This window comes from Vigna unguiculata, chromosome 2, assembly GCF_004118075.2.
Source record: "Vigna unguiculata cultivar IT97K-499-35 chromosome 2, ASM411807v1, whole genome shotgun sequence".
Taxonomy (NCBI): domain Eukaryota; kingdom Viridiplantae; phylum Streptophyta; class Magnoliopsida; order Fabales; family Fabaceae; genus Vigna; species Vigna unguiculata.
The window spans coordinates 7,037,409-7,056,902 of record NC_040280.1 but is presented as its reverse complement, the minus strand read 5'-3'; the positions used below and the strand labels follow the sequence as shown (position 1 = coordinate 7,056,902).

The window sequence follows — 19,494 nt, the reverse complement described above, 5'->3', positions numbered from 1 at the left end:
AAATTGTATTTGTTCACCCAGATCACAGACTTGATGTCATGAAATTAAACAAAAGTATATGACTGACTATATACAACTGTTGCAGTACACTTTACCTAATTGTGCAGTTTCTTAAAGAAAGTAGCTAATTCCTTATTATGTTTGAAATGGAGGTAGACAAGATATTTTACTATATAAATTATCTACCTCTAGCCCACATGGTTATAATTAAAAAAAATAACAGAACCATGCGGGTATCACGTTGTACAAAAGTCAAAAGAATGGCCAAGGAAAAGCCCAGGCTTATCTTGAATCATAAACACCCATCCCAGCTTCTATAACAGTTTTACTATGATTTACAATTTTACAGATCATAACCGAACCCCGAACCCCTTCAAAGTTCACATACTCTCTAGACAAGACTAAATGAGCAGAAGCAAAATATTAAAATTATAAGCGTAGCTTCCCTAGACCTCTCTTAGATGATCTTGAAGGAGTAACATTACGTTCAACAGACTGGGGTTTTATTGGTTCTTCCTCTCTTTTTGGTTCCTGCATAACAGCTCAAATAATGACAAACATGATACACCAAGGAAAATATACTACGTCAAGAGATTATAAATCAGGCACCATCTCCTCTTCCCCTCCATTTCAAATATTCTCTTTCTTCTATGAATTTTTACACAATAACTTACGTGAAACACGAAAACAAAAAGAGCAAAATCAACATGCAGAATGAAGAGGTCAGCAACCTTTGTCGATGAACTGGAAATATTGCGTGACTTTGCCTGTGTTTTGGCAAGCACCCGATGCTGGTGCTGCATTTGCTGAAATTGTTGTAGTCTTGCAGCAAAATTTATTCCATTACGTGAGCTCCCACCATCTTCGGCTATAACACCATCCTCAATGGTTTGAGATCCATCAGGCACGTTATGAAATTGGTAGAGATCCCCAGAAGGTGTTCTCTTCCATTGCTCACCACTATTTGAATAAGAAGGCACAGCTTTTAAACGAGTTTTTAGTATCTTAAAGGCGGCACTTTGCTGCATAATAGTATTGAAAGAGTTAATATATAAACATCAAAGCATGTACTCACGAAAATCATCTACTCTAAGAGACAATACGATATCATCAACAATAGTAGTCATCACAAAAATCACAATTCTTACCGACCAGACAAACATCTCGATGAAAAAATGTTGCTGACACAATGTTGAGAAATTCTCGAAAGATACTACCAATATTAATTTACATTTTCTCAGACATTAAAATATGGAATGGGGAAATTTGAAAAGAAGGAAATAAAGTACAATATCTTCAATCTCCTCTGATATTTTAGCATTAAGGACACTCTCAAGTTGGTTAATGAATATCAATCCCTCTTGTTGACAACAAGTTTCTAAGTGAGTAATTCTGATTCACGTCTTGTGTATTATCCATGAAAACATCATTACAATATATAGACTCCAGATTGCCTTTTCATCTCCAAGCTTTAATCTATGCTATCAAGACACAATTATTACAAAAACATAACACACTAATGACAATAAAACTCAACTTATTACCCATAAAACAGCCCATTTAAGTTTATTCCAATACCTCTCAGATTGTCTATAAGTTCCTGGAATATAACAGTAGGAAGCCCCTTAGTCGAATATCAATCACTTGGAATCTGACAGGAACATGACTTTTAACAATAAAAGACCACTTGTCTAGCTTCTTTCTAATGAAGTGTTCAATGTTACGTGTTTTGCTGCATTATGTTGAACTAGATTGTGTGCAATGACTGACTTGTCATCACAAAATAACTTAACAGGGATCTCAAATTTAATTGAGATCACCAAGAATGATCCCCATCCACAGCCTTTCACGTCTTATGCCATAGGTTGAAACCCAACTTCTACACAAGATCAACTTCTACACAAGATCAAGTGATTATCTTTTGCACTCCTCCAAGTCACAAAATTTTCTGCCAAAAACATTTCCTAGCTGCGATTAACCGACATATGTCTTAAGAAAGTAGAATTTAAGGCCTAACTCAACCTCACAAAACCGATTTGTTAAGGTGAGATTTGCAACCACCTATATATCATTATTTGATCATATCTCTAGTCGGTGTAGAATTTCCAACATGCCCCCTCATGACAAAGACTAAACATCTCAAGTGTGGGTCTATGGGAGGACCCAATAGCAGATGACACAATAAGCCAACAAACATGATTAGGATAGGCTTGTAGCACACAATAATAGACCACTTGTCTAGTAGACACTCATCTAATAGGCTAGATACTCTCTGCTAGATGCATGGGGTTGAGACTCGTCTATGAGCTACAAGGGGTCGTCTAAAGCCCTTTTTTAGCCTCCAATCCAGCTCCAAAAATCATACATTCTAAGGCTTCCTTGCATCTAACCTTTTCAACTCACACTAAACCAAAGCACACAAATTTCCTGGGTCTTGCAGAACATCCATCATAACACAAATATTATCATAATTAATCACCACTGGCTCATGCTGCGATTGAACAATAGACTGTACCACAACAGGTTCCACCTTCCACCATAAAAGGTGGAACCAAAGGCTCCACCACAAGTTTCCCCATAGGTTCCCCCATAGGCACAGGCTCCACCTTAGGCTAAGCTAGAGAGTCTTAGTCCCATCGTGTGCACCATCACCTTAGGACGATAATGATATTGTATTTTTACGCCAACTGTTTTCTCCGCACCAGTGATAACATTCACATCTTGTTCTAACCGTCCATAATTAGATAGATCACGACCAATCATTTTACAATTTGAACAAAATAGAGGCAATTTTTCATACTCCACATCAACAATAAAAGCAAATGTTGACCTTTCCACAATTTGATTAGGCAAATCATAAAACAAATCAACATCAACCAAAACACATGCAAAGAAACCTTAAGACTTATTCTTGGTATAATCATCTAAAGATAAACGTGTATCAATGTCACGTGCTACTGAAAAAATCGCAAAAATCGCTTTCGACTGCCAATACTCCAAAGGAAGGACAAGAATACGAATCCAACATTGAGTTTTCGTGAGTTTCATGGAAAATGGGAAAAAATCTCTTGTCCAAGCAAAAACACGAATAATACAAAGAGATAAATTCCAAGTTCCAACAGTCAAAACCATGCACATGTCTTAAAAAGCAAATTCATAGAAACCTTTACCACCAAACAGAATAGCCTTCCATTGACCCAAATGTTTATAAGTCACATCAAGTTTTTTACGAGGATCCATATGTGTAAGGTTTATCTCCTTTTGTCAATAAATTGCACCCATTCAAATGACTTTTACATTGCTCCAAAACAACAAGATAAACTACCTCAGCAATCTACACAGAAACCATATCTCCCTCTATAAAAGGAGAAAGCAATTAGAGAAAAGTAATATTACACGCATTATTAAAGACCTAGGCAAAGGTATATTTTTGTGCCCACACATTTGAAGAGGATTTAGGGCATAGATTGTTTTCCCTTATCTTGATCGTGTAAGCAACCCCCAAGGCATTTGATAGGCTAAAGAAGTCATACATATGCTATGCCAGAGGCAGCTTCCCCTTCCTCCAACCAGCAACCCATACACGAACAGTCATATCTCCAAACCAGGACCGCATGAAACTACCTGCACTGTAATGCCAATCTGCTGCAGCAAGAAGATCTGCACTGTGTTATGCTCCTGCTCCAAGAATCAGCACGTGACTCAGATCTGCACTTTAAACAATCGCTCATGCAAGAACCCACATACTAACACTCCACACAACACCCAATAAGCACCTCTCCACGTAATCAAAGATCCACATGTGAAACCTCAATTCTATACTTGAATCCTGTAATCCACGTGCTGCAAAACCAAATGCCCCAGGTAGCACCCAGCATGTTGCGCTCCACATGATGAAAGCACTCCCAATGCGTGAAACCTATATGAAAATGTTGTTCCAAACAAAAGCCATGTGTTGATCCCGCCAACAACCACGTGAACACGGAAAAAAGCGTGGGTCCTCCAAGGATGACATGAAATGGTTGATCATGAATCGAACAAGTGGGAGGGCCACCTGTAGAAGATTTTCCGACGCTCAAGGCACTAAGAGCAAAATATATGAATATATAACGTATGAGTCTAAGGTGGAAAAATTTAGAATTGAAGTTCACAATGAAGTGTTAGGGTTTCTCTTTCTCTAGCAATGGTGATCTCTTGTGGTGATGCTTGGTGGATTGGTATCTCCTGTTTACTTGTGACTAGTCATCTAATTGATTCATGAGTGAGCTAGGTGCATGTACATTGTTGGCATTTGTGGTTTCAACGTTTTCACCTGATTGGGTTGTTTGAGTGCTTGACAATTTACCACATGGCCCAGATGCAGATACTTTTGTGCTTGCAACGATTTATGGCTTGTTTATTGGATGCGCTAGTGGTTCTGGCCTTCGTCTCCTATTTGTTGTTGATAGGAACAATGCAAGGATTGTTGGTTGCGGAGTAGCAGTTGTTGCGCTTGTGGTCGTTGTGTTGGACGTGTTGTTGGTTGGATCGTGGCAGGTGCTTTTCTACTCACGTGGCTGAAAACATATTTACATTTCAGATTATTGTTGGAAAGGGGTTGGTGCGGTGCTTTCTTGTGTGCTAGAAGCAATGTGTTGGCTGGACAGAAGTGGTGTGCAAGTTGGCTTTGCAGGATTTTGTGGCTGGAGCAATTTGGATTCAAAGACAGTTGGTTTAACGGTTGGTGGGGGTGGCTCATCGGAGGGAGGTATGTTGCATGGTGAGGTGTAGGTCTAGCTTCTTCTTCGAGTATACCTTGGGATTGGTTACAGGGTCCAAATCAGGGAAAATTATTTTCCCCTAAATCCTCTTCAAATGTGTGGGCACAAAAACGTATTTTGCCTAGATCCTTAATAATACGTGTGATACTTCTTTGTCACAATTACCTTCTCCTTATATAAAGGGAAATAAGACCTTTGTACAAATTGCCAAAAAGGTTTATCTTGTTGGCCTGGAGGAGTGCAAAAATCATTTGCATGGGTGTATTTTGTTAGCAAAAGGGGATAAACCGTACACATTTGGAACTATGTAAAAAACTTAAAGTCACTTGGAAGCATTTGGGTCAATGGAAGGCAATTCCATCTGCCAAAGGGGTTTGTGAATTTGCTTTTTCTTCTTTGAAAAGACATGAAAAGGGTTTCAGCTATTGGAACTTCAAATTTATCTCCTGACATTCGTCATGTTTTTGCTTAGACAAAAGATTTTATCTTGGATTCTATCAAACTCACGAAAACTCAATCTTTGGAATATTGGCAATCGAAAGCGATTTTCTCAATAACACGCGGGATTGATACATATTTATCTTTTGATGATTATACCATGAATAAATTTCAAGATTTCTTTACACGTGCCTTGGTTGATGTTAATTTGCTATTTGATTTCCTAATCAAAGGAAAGGACGGGATTTGAATTTATTGCTGATGTGGAATTTGAGAAATTGCCTCTATTTTATACAAATTGTAAAATGATTGGTCATGATCTATCTAATTCTAGACAGTTACGACAAGATGCCAATGTTATTTTTGGTAGGGAGAAAACAGTTGGCATAAAAATAAAGCAACAATATCATCCTAAGATGGTTGTGCATAAGGTGGGACTAAAGGCTCTCTAGTTCAGCCTGTGAAGTTTGTGGTGGAGCCTATGGTGGAACTTTTGGTGTTGCCTATAATCGAGCCTATGGTTGAGCCTATTGTAGTACTACCTCTTGCTCAGTTACATCCTGAGCCAATGGTAGTGGTGATTAATCAAGATAATACTTGTGTTTTGAATAGATCTTCTCTTGTCAAGAATTTGGATATTTCTACTGGTGGTGTGTCAGTAGAGTCTAATTCCTTGGCTGATATGCCTTCTTTGGAGGATGTCACTCCCAATTTTACAAGTTACTTTTCTTCAAAGGTCGATCTCTTCAAAAAGCTAACACTAAGTAGTATCTCTTCCTTTGAACCTATGTTGGAGCTTCCTCCACCAACCATGAATAATATTTGACACTTCAAGTAGAGAGGGAAGCTTCTCCTTCCCTAGGATGGTAATACCCAAATAGGATTGAGTTTAGGCCAAGGAGGAATTTACAGAATTTTCCTCTTTCCACAACCTCAACATGCACAATGGCCATCATAATCCATTAAGGATTCCATGGTACTTTGATAGGCAGAGACAAATAAATACCAAGCACTTAGGCCCACCCTCAAAGGCTAGCAATTAAGAGAGGAAAACCAACCACTTAAATACTCCAGCAAGTATCTCATACTACTCAATGTGACACTTAGACACCCCGTAATACCAAAATTCCTATCCAGTACCTTGTGTTCTACGAAAATTCCTTCTAGCATGCAGCAAAATCCTTTTTTCAAAAATGTTAAAATAAGAGAGGGGCATAGGCCAAATCTCTAATGTGTGTAAAGCACATAGGGTTATGCATTTATAAATAAGAAAAACAAAGAAATGGGCGTAAGCTCATTATATCTAACAAAAACGAAGGTTGCACTCAATCCCACTTCTCTTTGCGCAAAAGGATAAAACATTTAGTTATTGCTTATTTTCAAAACCAAAGAATGCCACACCCAGGTCATTATGGTTGAATCTTCACTGTCCCACCCCTTGGGTGATTTAGGAAAGAACCCCCTCCATCAATATGATCAAACCTCAAACGTCCTTTAAGAATTTTTTTAATGTATTAGCCTTTGCTCCATCATAGATAATTACAAACATATGGACCCACCACATAGATAAAACCATTAGGACGCAACAGTCAACCATAACTGAAAACCATAGCATACCCAAAAACACAACTCAAAACAAAGTCGCAAAAGTTGTAGATCCAGGACAGAATGGAACTGAACTACTTGACACCATCCCTTTGAATGGAATAGATGGTGTCTGACAACCCTACCAATGTGTTCAATGGCAAGTGGGTCTCGCAAGAAGTAGGCACATACACTGGGAGTAGAAGTAGGCGCACAGGCCGTCCCATTCATTTAAGTCCATACGCAGAAAACAAATCTGCACTGAAACAGTCTGCTCATATAGCCCATCTTAAAAAGTCTCATTTTTTGCAAACTGAAACCACAAAGTGCAAATCTTCTTTCCCAATTAAAATGTAATTACTAAACATATTCAAGTGTCCAAAAGATTACGTTTCAATCCAACCAACATCCAGGATATAATAAAGCTCTCCAAGATCGAGAGCTTTGCTACCAAGTTGAAAAAAGATACTGTCGTTATTAATTTACATCACTAGAATTACATTTTTTTTCAGTCATCCTATTACCAAGGAACAAAATCCCTATTATTGGAAAAAAAGAGACCGAAATAAGCAAAAAATTACAGTATCTTTTTGGATCATCCAAGATACTATGTTTAGAAGGATATTTTAATACATCCTATTACAAGGAAACTACAACTTCTCAACAGGTAAAAGAAATGTTGCAGATACCTGAGGAAGCAACATCAGAAGACCATACAATGCCTTGAATAACCACATATATCTTCCAGGTTCAAGAAGCTGCAAAAACAATGACGTCAGAGCATTAGAGAAACCATTTAAACATAATTATCCCTTACCAGAATCTCATGCAAGAGAAAATTAATCATATCAAACATGGAGGAAATGGAAAACTCTTACACGAGGAAGAGCACATGAATAGTATAAGGTGCCTGTGTCAATAAAGGACACTTCAAAGGGATTGAGAACCATATTAAAAATTCCTATATATGATTTTATGTTTATAGAAACAACCAGGCTTTCAAATTACAAAACTGATGTATTACATTTTTCCTTCCCTTAAAGGGGAACCAAACACTCAGTCAAAGGGTTCCACATCACAAAAAGTGCTATATGGACAACGTTACAATTGCCATTGTGATAAGTTATTAGAGTGGGGTACAGCATGGTAAATCAACTCCAAAAATGGGATCTGTAATTAAAATTTGATACATAAAACAGCAAGGCTCTTTTTGAGTATGCACCCTTTGGTATGCAACCCATAATATTTAGGAGTTACAATCACTGTATTTTATACTGAATGCTCAACATACATGATAAACAGTGTGAGATAAATTATGAGTACTGCCTATTAGAGAACTCATCCTAATAATATGTTAACTTTCACCTTTCAAGTTAAAAACAAAAACTTACCGCATCAGATGTAATATTTTGGATGATAAATGCCAACAGGAGGTTTGATACAAACAAAAACCATTTAGTATTTGGAGTGTCGTAAGATAAATGAAACCTAAAGAAAAACTATCAGGTATTGGAATAACATAATTGTTTATATTTTAACGAAAAAAATAATAATAAACATAATCCACCATTCAACAACTCCATGTTATTAGAGATATAGAATTTATCCTTTAGATAAGTTTAGTCAGTTGTTCAGTTTGTCAGCCAGTTGTTCTGTCTGTTATGTTATACTCTGTAACTGATACTTGTACTCTCAGTTTACCAATGTGATGAACAATTGATCCTATGTCTGCATTCTCTCCTCCTCTATCTGAAACTTTTCTCTGTTTCTATTAGATATCTATCATATTTTACCAGATTAAGTAAAATATATGTTATTCCAAGAATTAAAAGATACAAAATACACGAAACATGTTTTAATTATGCACCTGCAATCGAAGATACGCAAAGATTGGAGTTTCCATCAAGCGGATCAATTTATCCAGTTGGACCAATAGTTTGACATTAATATCCTCCTCCACCAGTGACTGAATCACAGTACTGGCATGTTGGTAAGTCTGTCAGGAAGACAACTTTTATTTTACTAAAATGTTGTATACTATCAACAAAAAGAAACTGTTTACAATGAGTGTGTGAGGCACTTGTGCACTTGCTAGAGAAAGAAAGAAACTTGGAGAGGCAACATATAATCAGAATCTCATTAGAGAGACCTACCTGAGCTAAAAAGCATAGACTTATAATTGCCATTGGAGAATGACACCAAGAGGCATACAAAGAATCATATAGGTCCTTCCCGGAAGGAGTTACAAGTGATTGCTTCAAAAGATCTCGAATCTCAGATAATTCTGATGATGTAAGTAAGATCAAATTCAAAGCCTGAAATATTTTAGAAAGGGGAAAAATAAATGCAGATGAATACTGCTTCATTACATGGGACAGTGTACCTTCAGACTAAAGAAAAGGAAAAAGAAATACAATGGAACAAAAAAAGAAACAAGCAACAAAATATAATATTGAAAATAGTATCCAAAACCTGGTCATCCCAACACCATCCAGGAAGTTATTAATTTCAATTCCATAAAATAGATTGAAGCCTACATTGCACATTTTTGGAAAAAAAAAAAAAAACATTTTCCTACCAAATAGCATAAGCTTTGATCTTTGAAATCTCAAGATTAAAATTCCATTACAGAACAATGTTGTTTTAAAAAGTTAAATCCATCAATTTAGTACTCCAAAGTTATGAGTCACCATATGGTTTTTTTAAAATTTCGGTCAGTAGTCACTCAAAATCAAAATTACCAAAATATTAGACCTCAAAAGATCTTGTCAATTTAGAGCTTCAAAGGTTTAATCTGTCACCCAACTAATCCCATGATATCTAAAATGTCATCATATTGGTCACTATGGAGGACTAGTGGTTCAAAACAAGAATATTTGAAGGTGTAATCTAATGACAGATTAAAGGAAAAAACTAAAACGTCACCACATCAGTCTTTATGGATGATTAAAGCAGGATTAAAAAAATATCTGAGGGATTTAGTAACAACTTTAAGTTTTAGGGACTAATTTTGCAACCAACAAAATCCTTTTAGAAACTAATATGACTTGTTGAAGGTTTACTATGGTGACATAGACAACTTTGGAGGATCAAATTAAGTATATTGTCTATTAAGCATGAACGCTCAGTAAATCCACATTTTCCATCAGTGAGATGTGTAAGACTGCATAAAACCAAACAAATTTCCCAATAAAAACAAAGAAAATACACTGCAGGCAGTGTTTAGCACTTGGAAAAGTCACAAACCTGAACCATAATTGATGCAAAGTCCAAATCAGATTCTCCTTCTAATATTGCAGAAAGTTCCCGGTATACTCTCTCAGCATTCAAAAGAACACAAAGGCGACGAATTATCAAAGCACCACGCCTGGAATTTATAATATAAAATTACAAAATTTAATGAATGAAAAAGTGGATATTAGTAGTAAGAACATATTTTAAGAAATTATAACTATAATTCATAGGATAAAAGAAAATAGCTTACTTCTCCAAAAGAGAATTATCTAGTTGGAAACTGTGCACTAGAAAAGCAACAAGCTGCCGGAAGTGGAGGGGATCCCTTGCAATGCATGCATGAACATCAAGAACTAGAAGCACAACCTATTTAACATTACCGAAGTGAAATGAATCAAGGACAATTCAAGTGAATTAATAATTTCCCAAATTACACAAATAACATACCAGGTAAAGTCCAAAGTTACAACTTTTTTTATCCAGTCAACTCAAGCAATCTTTTAAAGATCAAAGAAGAGATGGAAAGAACTAGATAATGTTCAAAATATTGGTCAGATCAACCCCAATTAATTACTCAATTTGTTTAACCACAAATTTGTGGTTAAATCATGATCAAACTATGGTTTAACTAGATAATATTCAAACCATAGACATAGCTGATTCATGATCTCAACCAGTTTAACTGGATGATTTGATAAAAAATTTAAACTATTGTTTAACAATCAAGAGAGCATATGCAAGATATCTATATATATGGCCTTCTTAGGAAAACCAAGTATACACTTTATTTTCAGGCACAATTCTTTCAATAAAAAGAAAAACATCACTTCAAAGTATTTGTAAGGACATATTGTTAGAAGTTACTGTTCCTAATCAGCAATTATGCGGCAGAGTTGTAACTAACATGCTTCCCAAATGAAAAAGTGAAAAATAAAATTTGAACTTTAAAGCATCAGTGTTGTGCACTCATCTTTCTGATGTTCTCCAATTTTATTTTATAATCTTCCACATTCTCTCTTTCTAGAAAAATGCATATCTTAGACACACAATGGCCTAGTACTAGACATGAGAACCATTGGAGGATGGAAAGGGAAAGGGCAACAGCCAGCTTTTAATCATTATCTAGGCAACTGAAGCATTACCAAACATCATGTTTTCCCAGTACAATATTACTTGCAGTGCCATATGATAATTTACCCCTTCCTCCAGTAGGGTATGAGCTGAATGGTCATGTTCATTTTGTCTGAGAATGTATTGTAAGAGGCTAAAAGGGAATTTGAAGTCTCCCTGACCAAAAAAGAAAAAACTGCCCAATCTCTTTTGTCTGAGTAAAATACAATGAACCCCGTGATTTTCTCAAATTACACTTTCACCTCCTGCTTTTTTCACCATTACAATGACCTCCCTTATTAGGGGGTGCAACAGTATGATTCTAAAACTTAAGGAGGTGCATGTATAATGTAAAAGGGAGAGAAATGTAATTATTTAAAACAAAGGGGATATTTGTGTAGAATTAAAAAAAAAAACTAGGGTCTCAGTTTAATTTGAGAAAATCTCAAAGGATGCCAATATAATTTACTCTAGAACAAATTGTAATTTTTAATGTTTTGACCTGTAAATAATACTCTCCCCAGCCCTCAATATGAAAAAAAAAATACTTAATCCATCAAGAATAACAAAATTGGTTTAGATAATTTTACTCCAAAAAATGCACACAACTAAATAGTTTTAGTTGTCATATATACTAACACTATACATAACTTGATTGAGAGATAATTTCTCCACCAATGAATACACCCACTTGCATAGGGTTAGGGTTTAGGGAAAGACTGGGTGTTTCCCTAATAGAGCTCCCGATAAATTAGGGATATAAAAGGAGTTAAGCTATTAATACACCTGAAAGTGAGTCTATTTCTCTTACAATTGGGACCAAAATAAAGGGCTTGAGAGAGCATTAGAGAACCACACATCTGAGTTAGGGTCGTCAGCAACTTAGCATCTCAACTAATTGTGATTGTCCAAGTTGAAATGATATACATACACACTATAACTTATCTATGTTGGTTAACACTATAATGGTACAAAAAAGTTATCACCAGGACGCTACCTTATCAGAAGAATCTGAAAGTGCTTTGAGTAGGGTATCAAATATGTCATTCAGAAATATCAAAACCTGATTCAGACAACAGATGCAAATAGTGAGCACAGACATAACAGAATAACACAATTAAAAAACATTTCACACAAATTGAAAAAGTAATAATTCAAAAGGGCAGATGTCATGTCAATGGGGAAAATTTTACGCGAAAAGGAAAAGATTGCGAAACTAGAAGGCTCAGGTACTGCAAGGGACATACATGGACAAGGATACAACATAAAATGGAGAAAAAAAAAATTAAAAATGCAGGTCATGGCACTGTATAATATGCGTAAAATTAGCAGTTTTTGTTGGCATCAGTCGTTATAGCTGATTTCAGGAACTAAAGGTGGATGCTTTCACTTCAGAGGAAAATCATTTTTAATTTAGTACATCCACTATCAAAAATATTTTATTTCCCAACAAACAACTTTCCAACTGCAATTGCTTCAAATTAGCACAAAGGGATAAGGTTAACAAAACCATAAACGTAATTAAAATGAACATAAAATAAAATTCTTAACACAAGAGGATTTATTCTAAACATAATTAACTGTTACAGTATATCTTAATATTGTAGTATTTCAATTTCTATTGGTATAAAAGTTGTAAAAACAAAAAGTGATAAGAGTTGTAAAATGCAGGTAAAGATGTTGAGTGTCCATGCCATGCTCAACATGATTACATGTTTGACAACTGGACAATATATCATGGCCAATATTTAGATGTATAGAGCTGTCTTGACACCAAACAATAAGTTTGCACTCATGTATTTGTGTGTTTTTGTGCGATAAGAATAAAATGTCAAGTGTCCAACATGAATACATGTTTGACACACGGACAACACAACATGGCTACTATTTAGAACTATCATGCTTTCTCAGCCCAAAAAATAAGTTGATACAAACTGTATTTATGTGTTTTTTGTGTGATTGCTGTAGTTATAAAAATACGAAATTGATCCAATTTATACATGTATTATTAGGAATTTTTTATTTATTCTTGTATCATATATTTGTTATTAGAGGATATCAAATCCTTTTTATCAAATATAAATAAAGCACCCGTGCTATCTTATAATACAGTCTTAGCTCTACGTTTCTCTCTTTCTTAGAGTTTAAGAGTGATAAACAAAGAAAAGTGAGAGTGCCATTAATGGGATGTTAAGATGTGTGGCAAGGCTACCCTTACACAAGAAAGGACAGGATATTAAATGATTAAATAAGAGGAGATATTAGTGTGGTACTCATTGAGAATAAGATGACAAAAAATTGACTACGATGGTTTGGATATCTGCAAAGAAGGCCAATGAAGGCACTTGTGAAAAAAGTAAATCGCATGCCCTTTAGCCCTGTAAAAAAAGGAGACCAAAAATGGAAACAAAGGGAATTATTATTAAAAGAAATCTCAGTGTATATATCCCAGATAATTTGGTTTTTAACTTAACGGTGTCATGTGATCAACATAGACGACCTCATCCAATAGGATAAAACTATAGCTGTTCTTCATAATAAAGAAAGTTATTTTGTTCAGTTGGACTGTCACGACAACATCAAAATGATTTGCAGAATTGAAAAGGCCTGGCTGTTAAAGCTTAGAAAACTAAAGAATCCATGGCTCGGTGTTTTTAAGGGTTCCTTTTCCCAAGAGCTATTTTCAACTTCTGATGAACGCAGTAAACAGATTTTTAATTTTTAACAGATTTTCTAATTCTCTAATTTAAAAAATAAAAAAGAGCTATCTCTGGAAAAAGCACAAACAAGTATGTCCTTAGTGGCTAAGATATTTTTTACCATAATAAATTAAATCACGTCAAAAAGTTAAAGTGGATCCCTTATTTGTGGAATAACAAAAAGGAAAGCATAATATTATTTGATATTCAAGCATAGGGTAAAATTATAAAAGGAAAAAAATAGCATTAGTTACTGATTTCAGCCAAATAACTTCTATTATAATTCAATGAAATAAATCTCTGGGCAAACGTATAATCAAAGGCTAATAATGGTACAAGACATAAACAACACAAAGTTTCTAAAGATTCCTGAAATATCCAAATAGGTGTGGAATTTAGATCTAAGACAAAGATTCCAAATAAGCATATTAAGAGACTAGATTCATTCCATATAACAATAGAATCCTCAAAATATAACAATAAAAGCTGAATTCAATCAAATCACCTCACTACGATGTCTGGATAAAAGGGTCGACATCCAGTGCAAAGCTTCAATTCGAGTAGCCTCCCATTCACTAGATAGTTGCCTAACCAGTCAAATCATTTGAAAAATCATTCTCCGGAATAAACAGAGAAAAATAGAGTCAGCTAAACTAAACAGGCCCTCAATCATAATTGAAAAGCAGCAATTTTCAGAAAAAACTACACCTCCTAGCAATGGACAGGATTGCTCCTACATCAAATGCGTCAGCTGGATCGGCCTTGATTGCACGTAGCTCTTCATTGGTTTCACAAGCAACCTAATACATAAGCCACAAAAGAGTTCTAAGCCACTGCTTTCCAATGCAGGCAACACCAAACCAAACAAATTTACCGGGAATAAAAAAAGGTAAATTACCAAAAAACAGGGTAAAGACAGGGAAAGAGTGAAAACACCAGTAAGCCTACCACTCTAATTTTATCTTCTTTATCAGATATACACGGCAAAATGGCTCCAAGAATGTCAGCATAATATGGAACAAGCTGATCTCCACCAAGTTTAACAAACTCATTTATCTGTTAAAACAAGAAAGCACAGATACTATTTAAGGAAAATAATAATGAACAACAATTCATAATAACTTTGACAAGATGCCAACACTAAACAAAAGTTTGATTACGATAAAAACTTGTTAAACAAGCCAAAACATTGCAACACAACTCACCCACGTGATAGCTGTTAACCTAGTAAATTCATCTGGAGAACCTGCCCTTTGTACCAGTATTTCAGCCATTCGACCATAATCTACAGACTTCAAGAGTAGCACTGCTTGAGTCAGAAAATGACAAATGAACAAAACATATTGCTTTTGTTTCAGTATATTAGGTGAAAATGGTGCACAGTTGTACAGCACAAGAAGAAGTGAGCAAAAAGATGAAACCTAAAAAATGCAAGGATGGGGAAAGACAATCAACATGAATGAAACCTAAACAATGGAAAACATATAAAAGCAGAAAATGGCAGTAGTAAACCCTAACTGGGAAACTAAAGCAGAAAAACAAGGCCAAAAAAGAAGAATTGCGATCTGAATATATTCAAATGAAAAGGAAAAAAGATACATTGTCAGAAGCCTTACTGGTGAATTTTTAATCTCCTGAAGAAACTCCGAAAGAGCTGAATCAGCCTGTTGACGTATTTCATGACTTGAATCACTCAGCATATTAAACAAACCTGAGATGTTCATGAAGATTAACTGTTTTACATAGATTTTCTCAAGAGAATATAAATGTAAAAAATGACTCTTCAACTAATACACTTACCATCAAGAAAATCAGGAAGAAAGCCCAGCATGTCAATATCTGGGACACTGTCCAGGACAGTAATCCATCCAACCAAAAACTGACGAACATATGGATTCAAAACATTCATGCGCTCCCTCAGCAATGGTATAAATTCTTCAATACTGATGATCAAGAGATTAAAACGGGGGAGGAGCATGAAGCATTACAAATTGCCTCTTTCGAAATTTAAAACACAACAGGATACAGTCGTGCAGAAAAACATACAGCACAGAAGTAAGATGTGCACCTGAACTGATCACTTTCAGTCACAATATCCTGTTTGAATAAAGTAACATTTAATCATTAGTTAATCAAAAGGAACAGTAAACCTGCCAAAGGATTGTTGGAGTTCAGGAGAAATTTATTATACCTTCACAAGTCGGTCTAAGAGATGTGCAGCACTTTGTACATTGGCATCTGAGTCTGCAGAAAGCTTGCATAAGGCATCAAAGATCTGGTTGAAGAATATAATAAAATCTCCTCTCACAACCTAGCATCAAAACGTGATGACATTGGAGAATTGTACATTAGAGTATTAATAGTTTATATAGGTAAGCAGAATTGATCCTCACCTTTGCTATGTTGTATAATGCTTCACAAGCATAATAACGTACTCTGCTATCTTGATCAGCAAAGGAATTTAATACAGGAGGTACAATTAGCTGTCAAAAATGTATACACACATCAATTTCATCCTTATAGTTTAAATAATAACTTTTGGTTTATTAAACCTCATCCTAAAATTTTGACCCATGGGAAGATCAGCTTAACCATAAAAAAGAGAACTAGCATTCAAAAGTAATTAGCATGTTTCATGTCAATGACTAAAGTGAAGCTACACCTATTATATTTCATTCATTGATATGCTTGAAATTGCAGTTTCATAATGCTGTGGTTTTCAAAGTGCCTAGTGCTACAGATGCTAGAAAAATGCCGACTAAAGAATGTTTAAAACTACTGCAAAAGGTCATCATATCTGCTTATGAATTACAGGACAAATAGTTTTGCTGAATATTACTGCATATCCAAAATTACTCATATAGATATACATCTAAATATGAACTTTGAAGTTGAAAAGTCACTAATTTATGTATAGGAAATTTGAAAACCGTATCCCCCAGAGAGCTTCTGATTCATAGGTCTGAACAGATGAAAATACATACAGTTCTGACATAACTTATCAAGTCAAAGTAAGTAACAAGTATCTTATTTTTATTTTAACCATATTAAAGAGCATTAAAAGGTTATTTGAGAAATCCTTAATCCCATGCAATAGGAAATTAATCCAACCAGTGAACACTACCAAGCTTCTAAGGTACACCACCCAAAATGAAATTTGAGTAATTTAATATGACAAAAATAGCAAGTGATTGCCATCCCCTTACCTCGAGATGCTGAGCAGCTTCAGTTGTCAACCCAACAGTGGCAGCAGCTAAGCTTATCAACCCTCCCTTCAATAAATTAAATTTAAAAAAAAAATGCTCAAATTATTAAATTCAAGATAGAATTAACCCAAATTAAAGATTAAAAAAACATAATTAGCACTACCTTACGGTGATTTGCTTGTGGCGAATAAGTGAATTCGGTAGTCAACAAACTGATCACAGCAACTATCCTATCATGATCCCCAGCAAAAGCAAGCTGCTTCACTATCCCCTCGACCTATAATAATAATAGTTATAACACAAAACCCTTTAAAATCATCAATGTACTCAAAACACACCAAATTGGAAACAGGAGAAAAAAAGGAACAAAAGTCACAATTTTTTATAATAGAAAGCAACCTCCAGTGCTGCATTCTTGCGCTTCTCGTAGAGCTTGTCGGCGAGGTTGCGAAGCACGGCGGGCGGAATCACCGAGAGAGCTTCGGCCATGGCAACAACTTCGCAATCGAAATTCGAAGAACGAATCGAGAATCAAATTCATTTGCGGATCTTCTCCTGCTCCAATCTGAACATCCTCGCTTCTTTTTCCTTACGAAACGGAAATCAAAAAGTGCAAATAAAAAATGGCGAGTTTTTCAAGGAGTTTCATTGGCGTGGAAATGCGGTTGAGTGGGAAAACTGAAAATCGGATCTGAGGAAAACGTAAATGGAAATTGAAATTGTAATTGAAACTGAAACCTATAATTCTCTTTCACTTTCCTTCGGTAGTTTTCGGTAACCTTTTTTGCATAGTTCACGTTTTTGTGAGATTGAAATTAATGAGCAGTGAGTAACTTAGAGGGGTTGTTCGTGATTGTTGAATTTGATGAAAGAGGAAAAATCACGGAAATATCCTTAATTTGTGGGTATTGGTATAGTCACTCTTTTTTGTTTTCGCAACATAAAATCTTTAAGAAACAAGTTAAATTCTATTTTAATTTTTCATCTGATGCATGTATTTTTTCAGTTTGTTCATTTAAAATTTCAGTTTATTCATTTATATTTTTTAAGTGATTTCTAAACTTTATCACTTTAAATTTTTGGTGGAGAAAGATATGTAAATTTTTGTAAACTCCTCTCCTCACAGTCATTCTTGCGGAATAAAAACCTTCGGGTTTTTATTTGATTCAATATTTTAAATATATTAACAACATTAAATTTAAACTGGAAATTAATATTTTAAATCACTCTAAGAGGCCAAAAAAACTAACTTATTTTAAAATTAAAGAACAAACTGATTACAAAAAAAAAAATATGAACAAAGGTAAGATTTTGCTTAAAATGTATAGTTTACATTTTACAATAAATAAATATGATACAAACAATCTGATTCTATGTCTTGAAAAATTCTATAAAATCCTCTTTTTTTTCATATAAAACTTTTTCATCTAAAAATTAAAACCTTTTCTACTGATTACTCAAACTTATGTATTAGATTTAGTACTTCTAAACAAAGTTTTAGTCATAGATAAAAAAGAATAATATAAATGCAAAGAAATACTTCCTTAAATGTGGACAGTTAAAGTTTCTAAAGAAATTTCGTTATCCAGAAAATTGAAATTTCATACCTATTACATAATTACCCTAAATAAATTAATTTAAATTCTAAAATTTTACATGCATATATTTTTTATATTATTTGTAAGATCCAATTATTTATGTCCAATGTTTGATGGCTATCATAATCTGTTGGGCCTAAGACTGATCCATAGGGATGTCCAAAACTCCTAAACAGTCCTAACACTCTCATTATGCTCATTTTCAGAAAAACCTTCTCCTTCCTCTCTTAGAGATGTAACGGTACTCTACTAGGATTTGATCTCCACCTCTATCAAGTTCACTCAAGCTCATTCTACTCCACGTAAGTCGACCTCCAGCCCCTTATACTCTTCCCTTTAGCTCTATTTTTTGGTGGAGCAACTGAGGTTCATAGGTATAACCTCGTTTCCTGTCCAGGTCAGTGTTTCCAGCTCTTGAACCTGCTTTTGGAGCTACTATGTTTCTTTAATGAGCACCACTGTCTTCCTCTAACCTTTGTTCGGGTAAAGGAAGTTAGGGTCTTTCATTCTTTCCGTAAATCTGCCTATTTTCAGCTTTGTTTCATATTTGTATGGCTTGTGTGCTACTGTGAACGTATGGAATGCCTTGTTGTGTTGTTTAGATGTGTATGTATGGCTGATGCAGGGAGAACAGTGGCGAGTACTGATACTCTCGCCCAAGCGAGCCTGTCTTGCCTAGGCGAGAATAGCAAAAATAGACCCAGGTTCCTACTAGAGCTCTCGCTCAGGCGGAGAGCTCTCGTTTTGAGCGAGGTACTATCTCGCTCATGCGAGAGGGGCTCACCTAAGCAAGAACTCGTGGGAGCTTGATGTGTGTCACTGTAGTTGTAGCCCAAGCGAGGAACCTCACCTTTGGGCAAGGGGT

The 19,494-nt window shown here is 35.2% G+C and overlaps 1 protein-coding gene across 2 annotated transcripts; it reads right to left on the bottom strand.

The window, feature by feature from the left end:
- Window positions 1-8: 8 nt before the first annotated feature.
- On the bottom strand, window positions 9-17,921 carry LOC114173670 (protein VAC14 homolog). Of its 2 annotated transcripts, XM_028058179.1 has the most exons (20): window positions 17,431-17,918; window positions 17,195-17,308; window positions 17,032-17,097; window positions 16,219-16,308; window positions 16,017-16,136; window positions 15,894-15,922; window positions 15,626-15,768; window positions 15,442-15,536; window positions 15,031-15,117; window positions 14,774-14,881; window positions 14,534-14,625; window positions 14,331-14,412; window positions 12,124-12,189; window positions 10,267-10,382; window positions 10,029-10,149; window positions 8,936-9,097; window positions 8,650-8,778; window positions 7,472-7,540; window positions 732-1,022; window positions 9-531 (listed from the first exon to the last, which is right to left on the bottom strand). In XM_028058179.1, exons 1-20 carry the CDS (start codon window positions 17,518-17,520, stop codon window positions 430-432), a joined length of 2,172 nt encoding a protein of 723 aa, XP_027913980.1. In that variant the 5' UTR covers window positions 17,521-17,918; the 3' UTR covers window positions 9-429. The 2 variants fall into 2 exon arrangements, with proteins under 2 accessions (XP_027913980.1, XP_027913979.1); XM_028058178.1 differs by having other exon boundaries at window positions 288-1,022; window positions 17,431-17,921.
- Window positions 17,922-19,494: the final 1,573 nt, after the last annotated feature.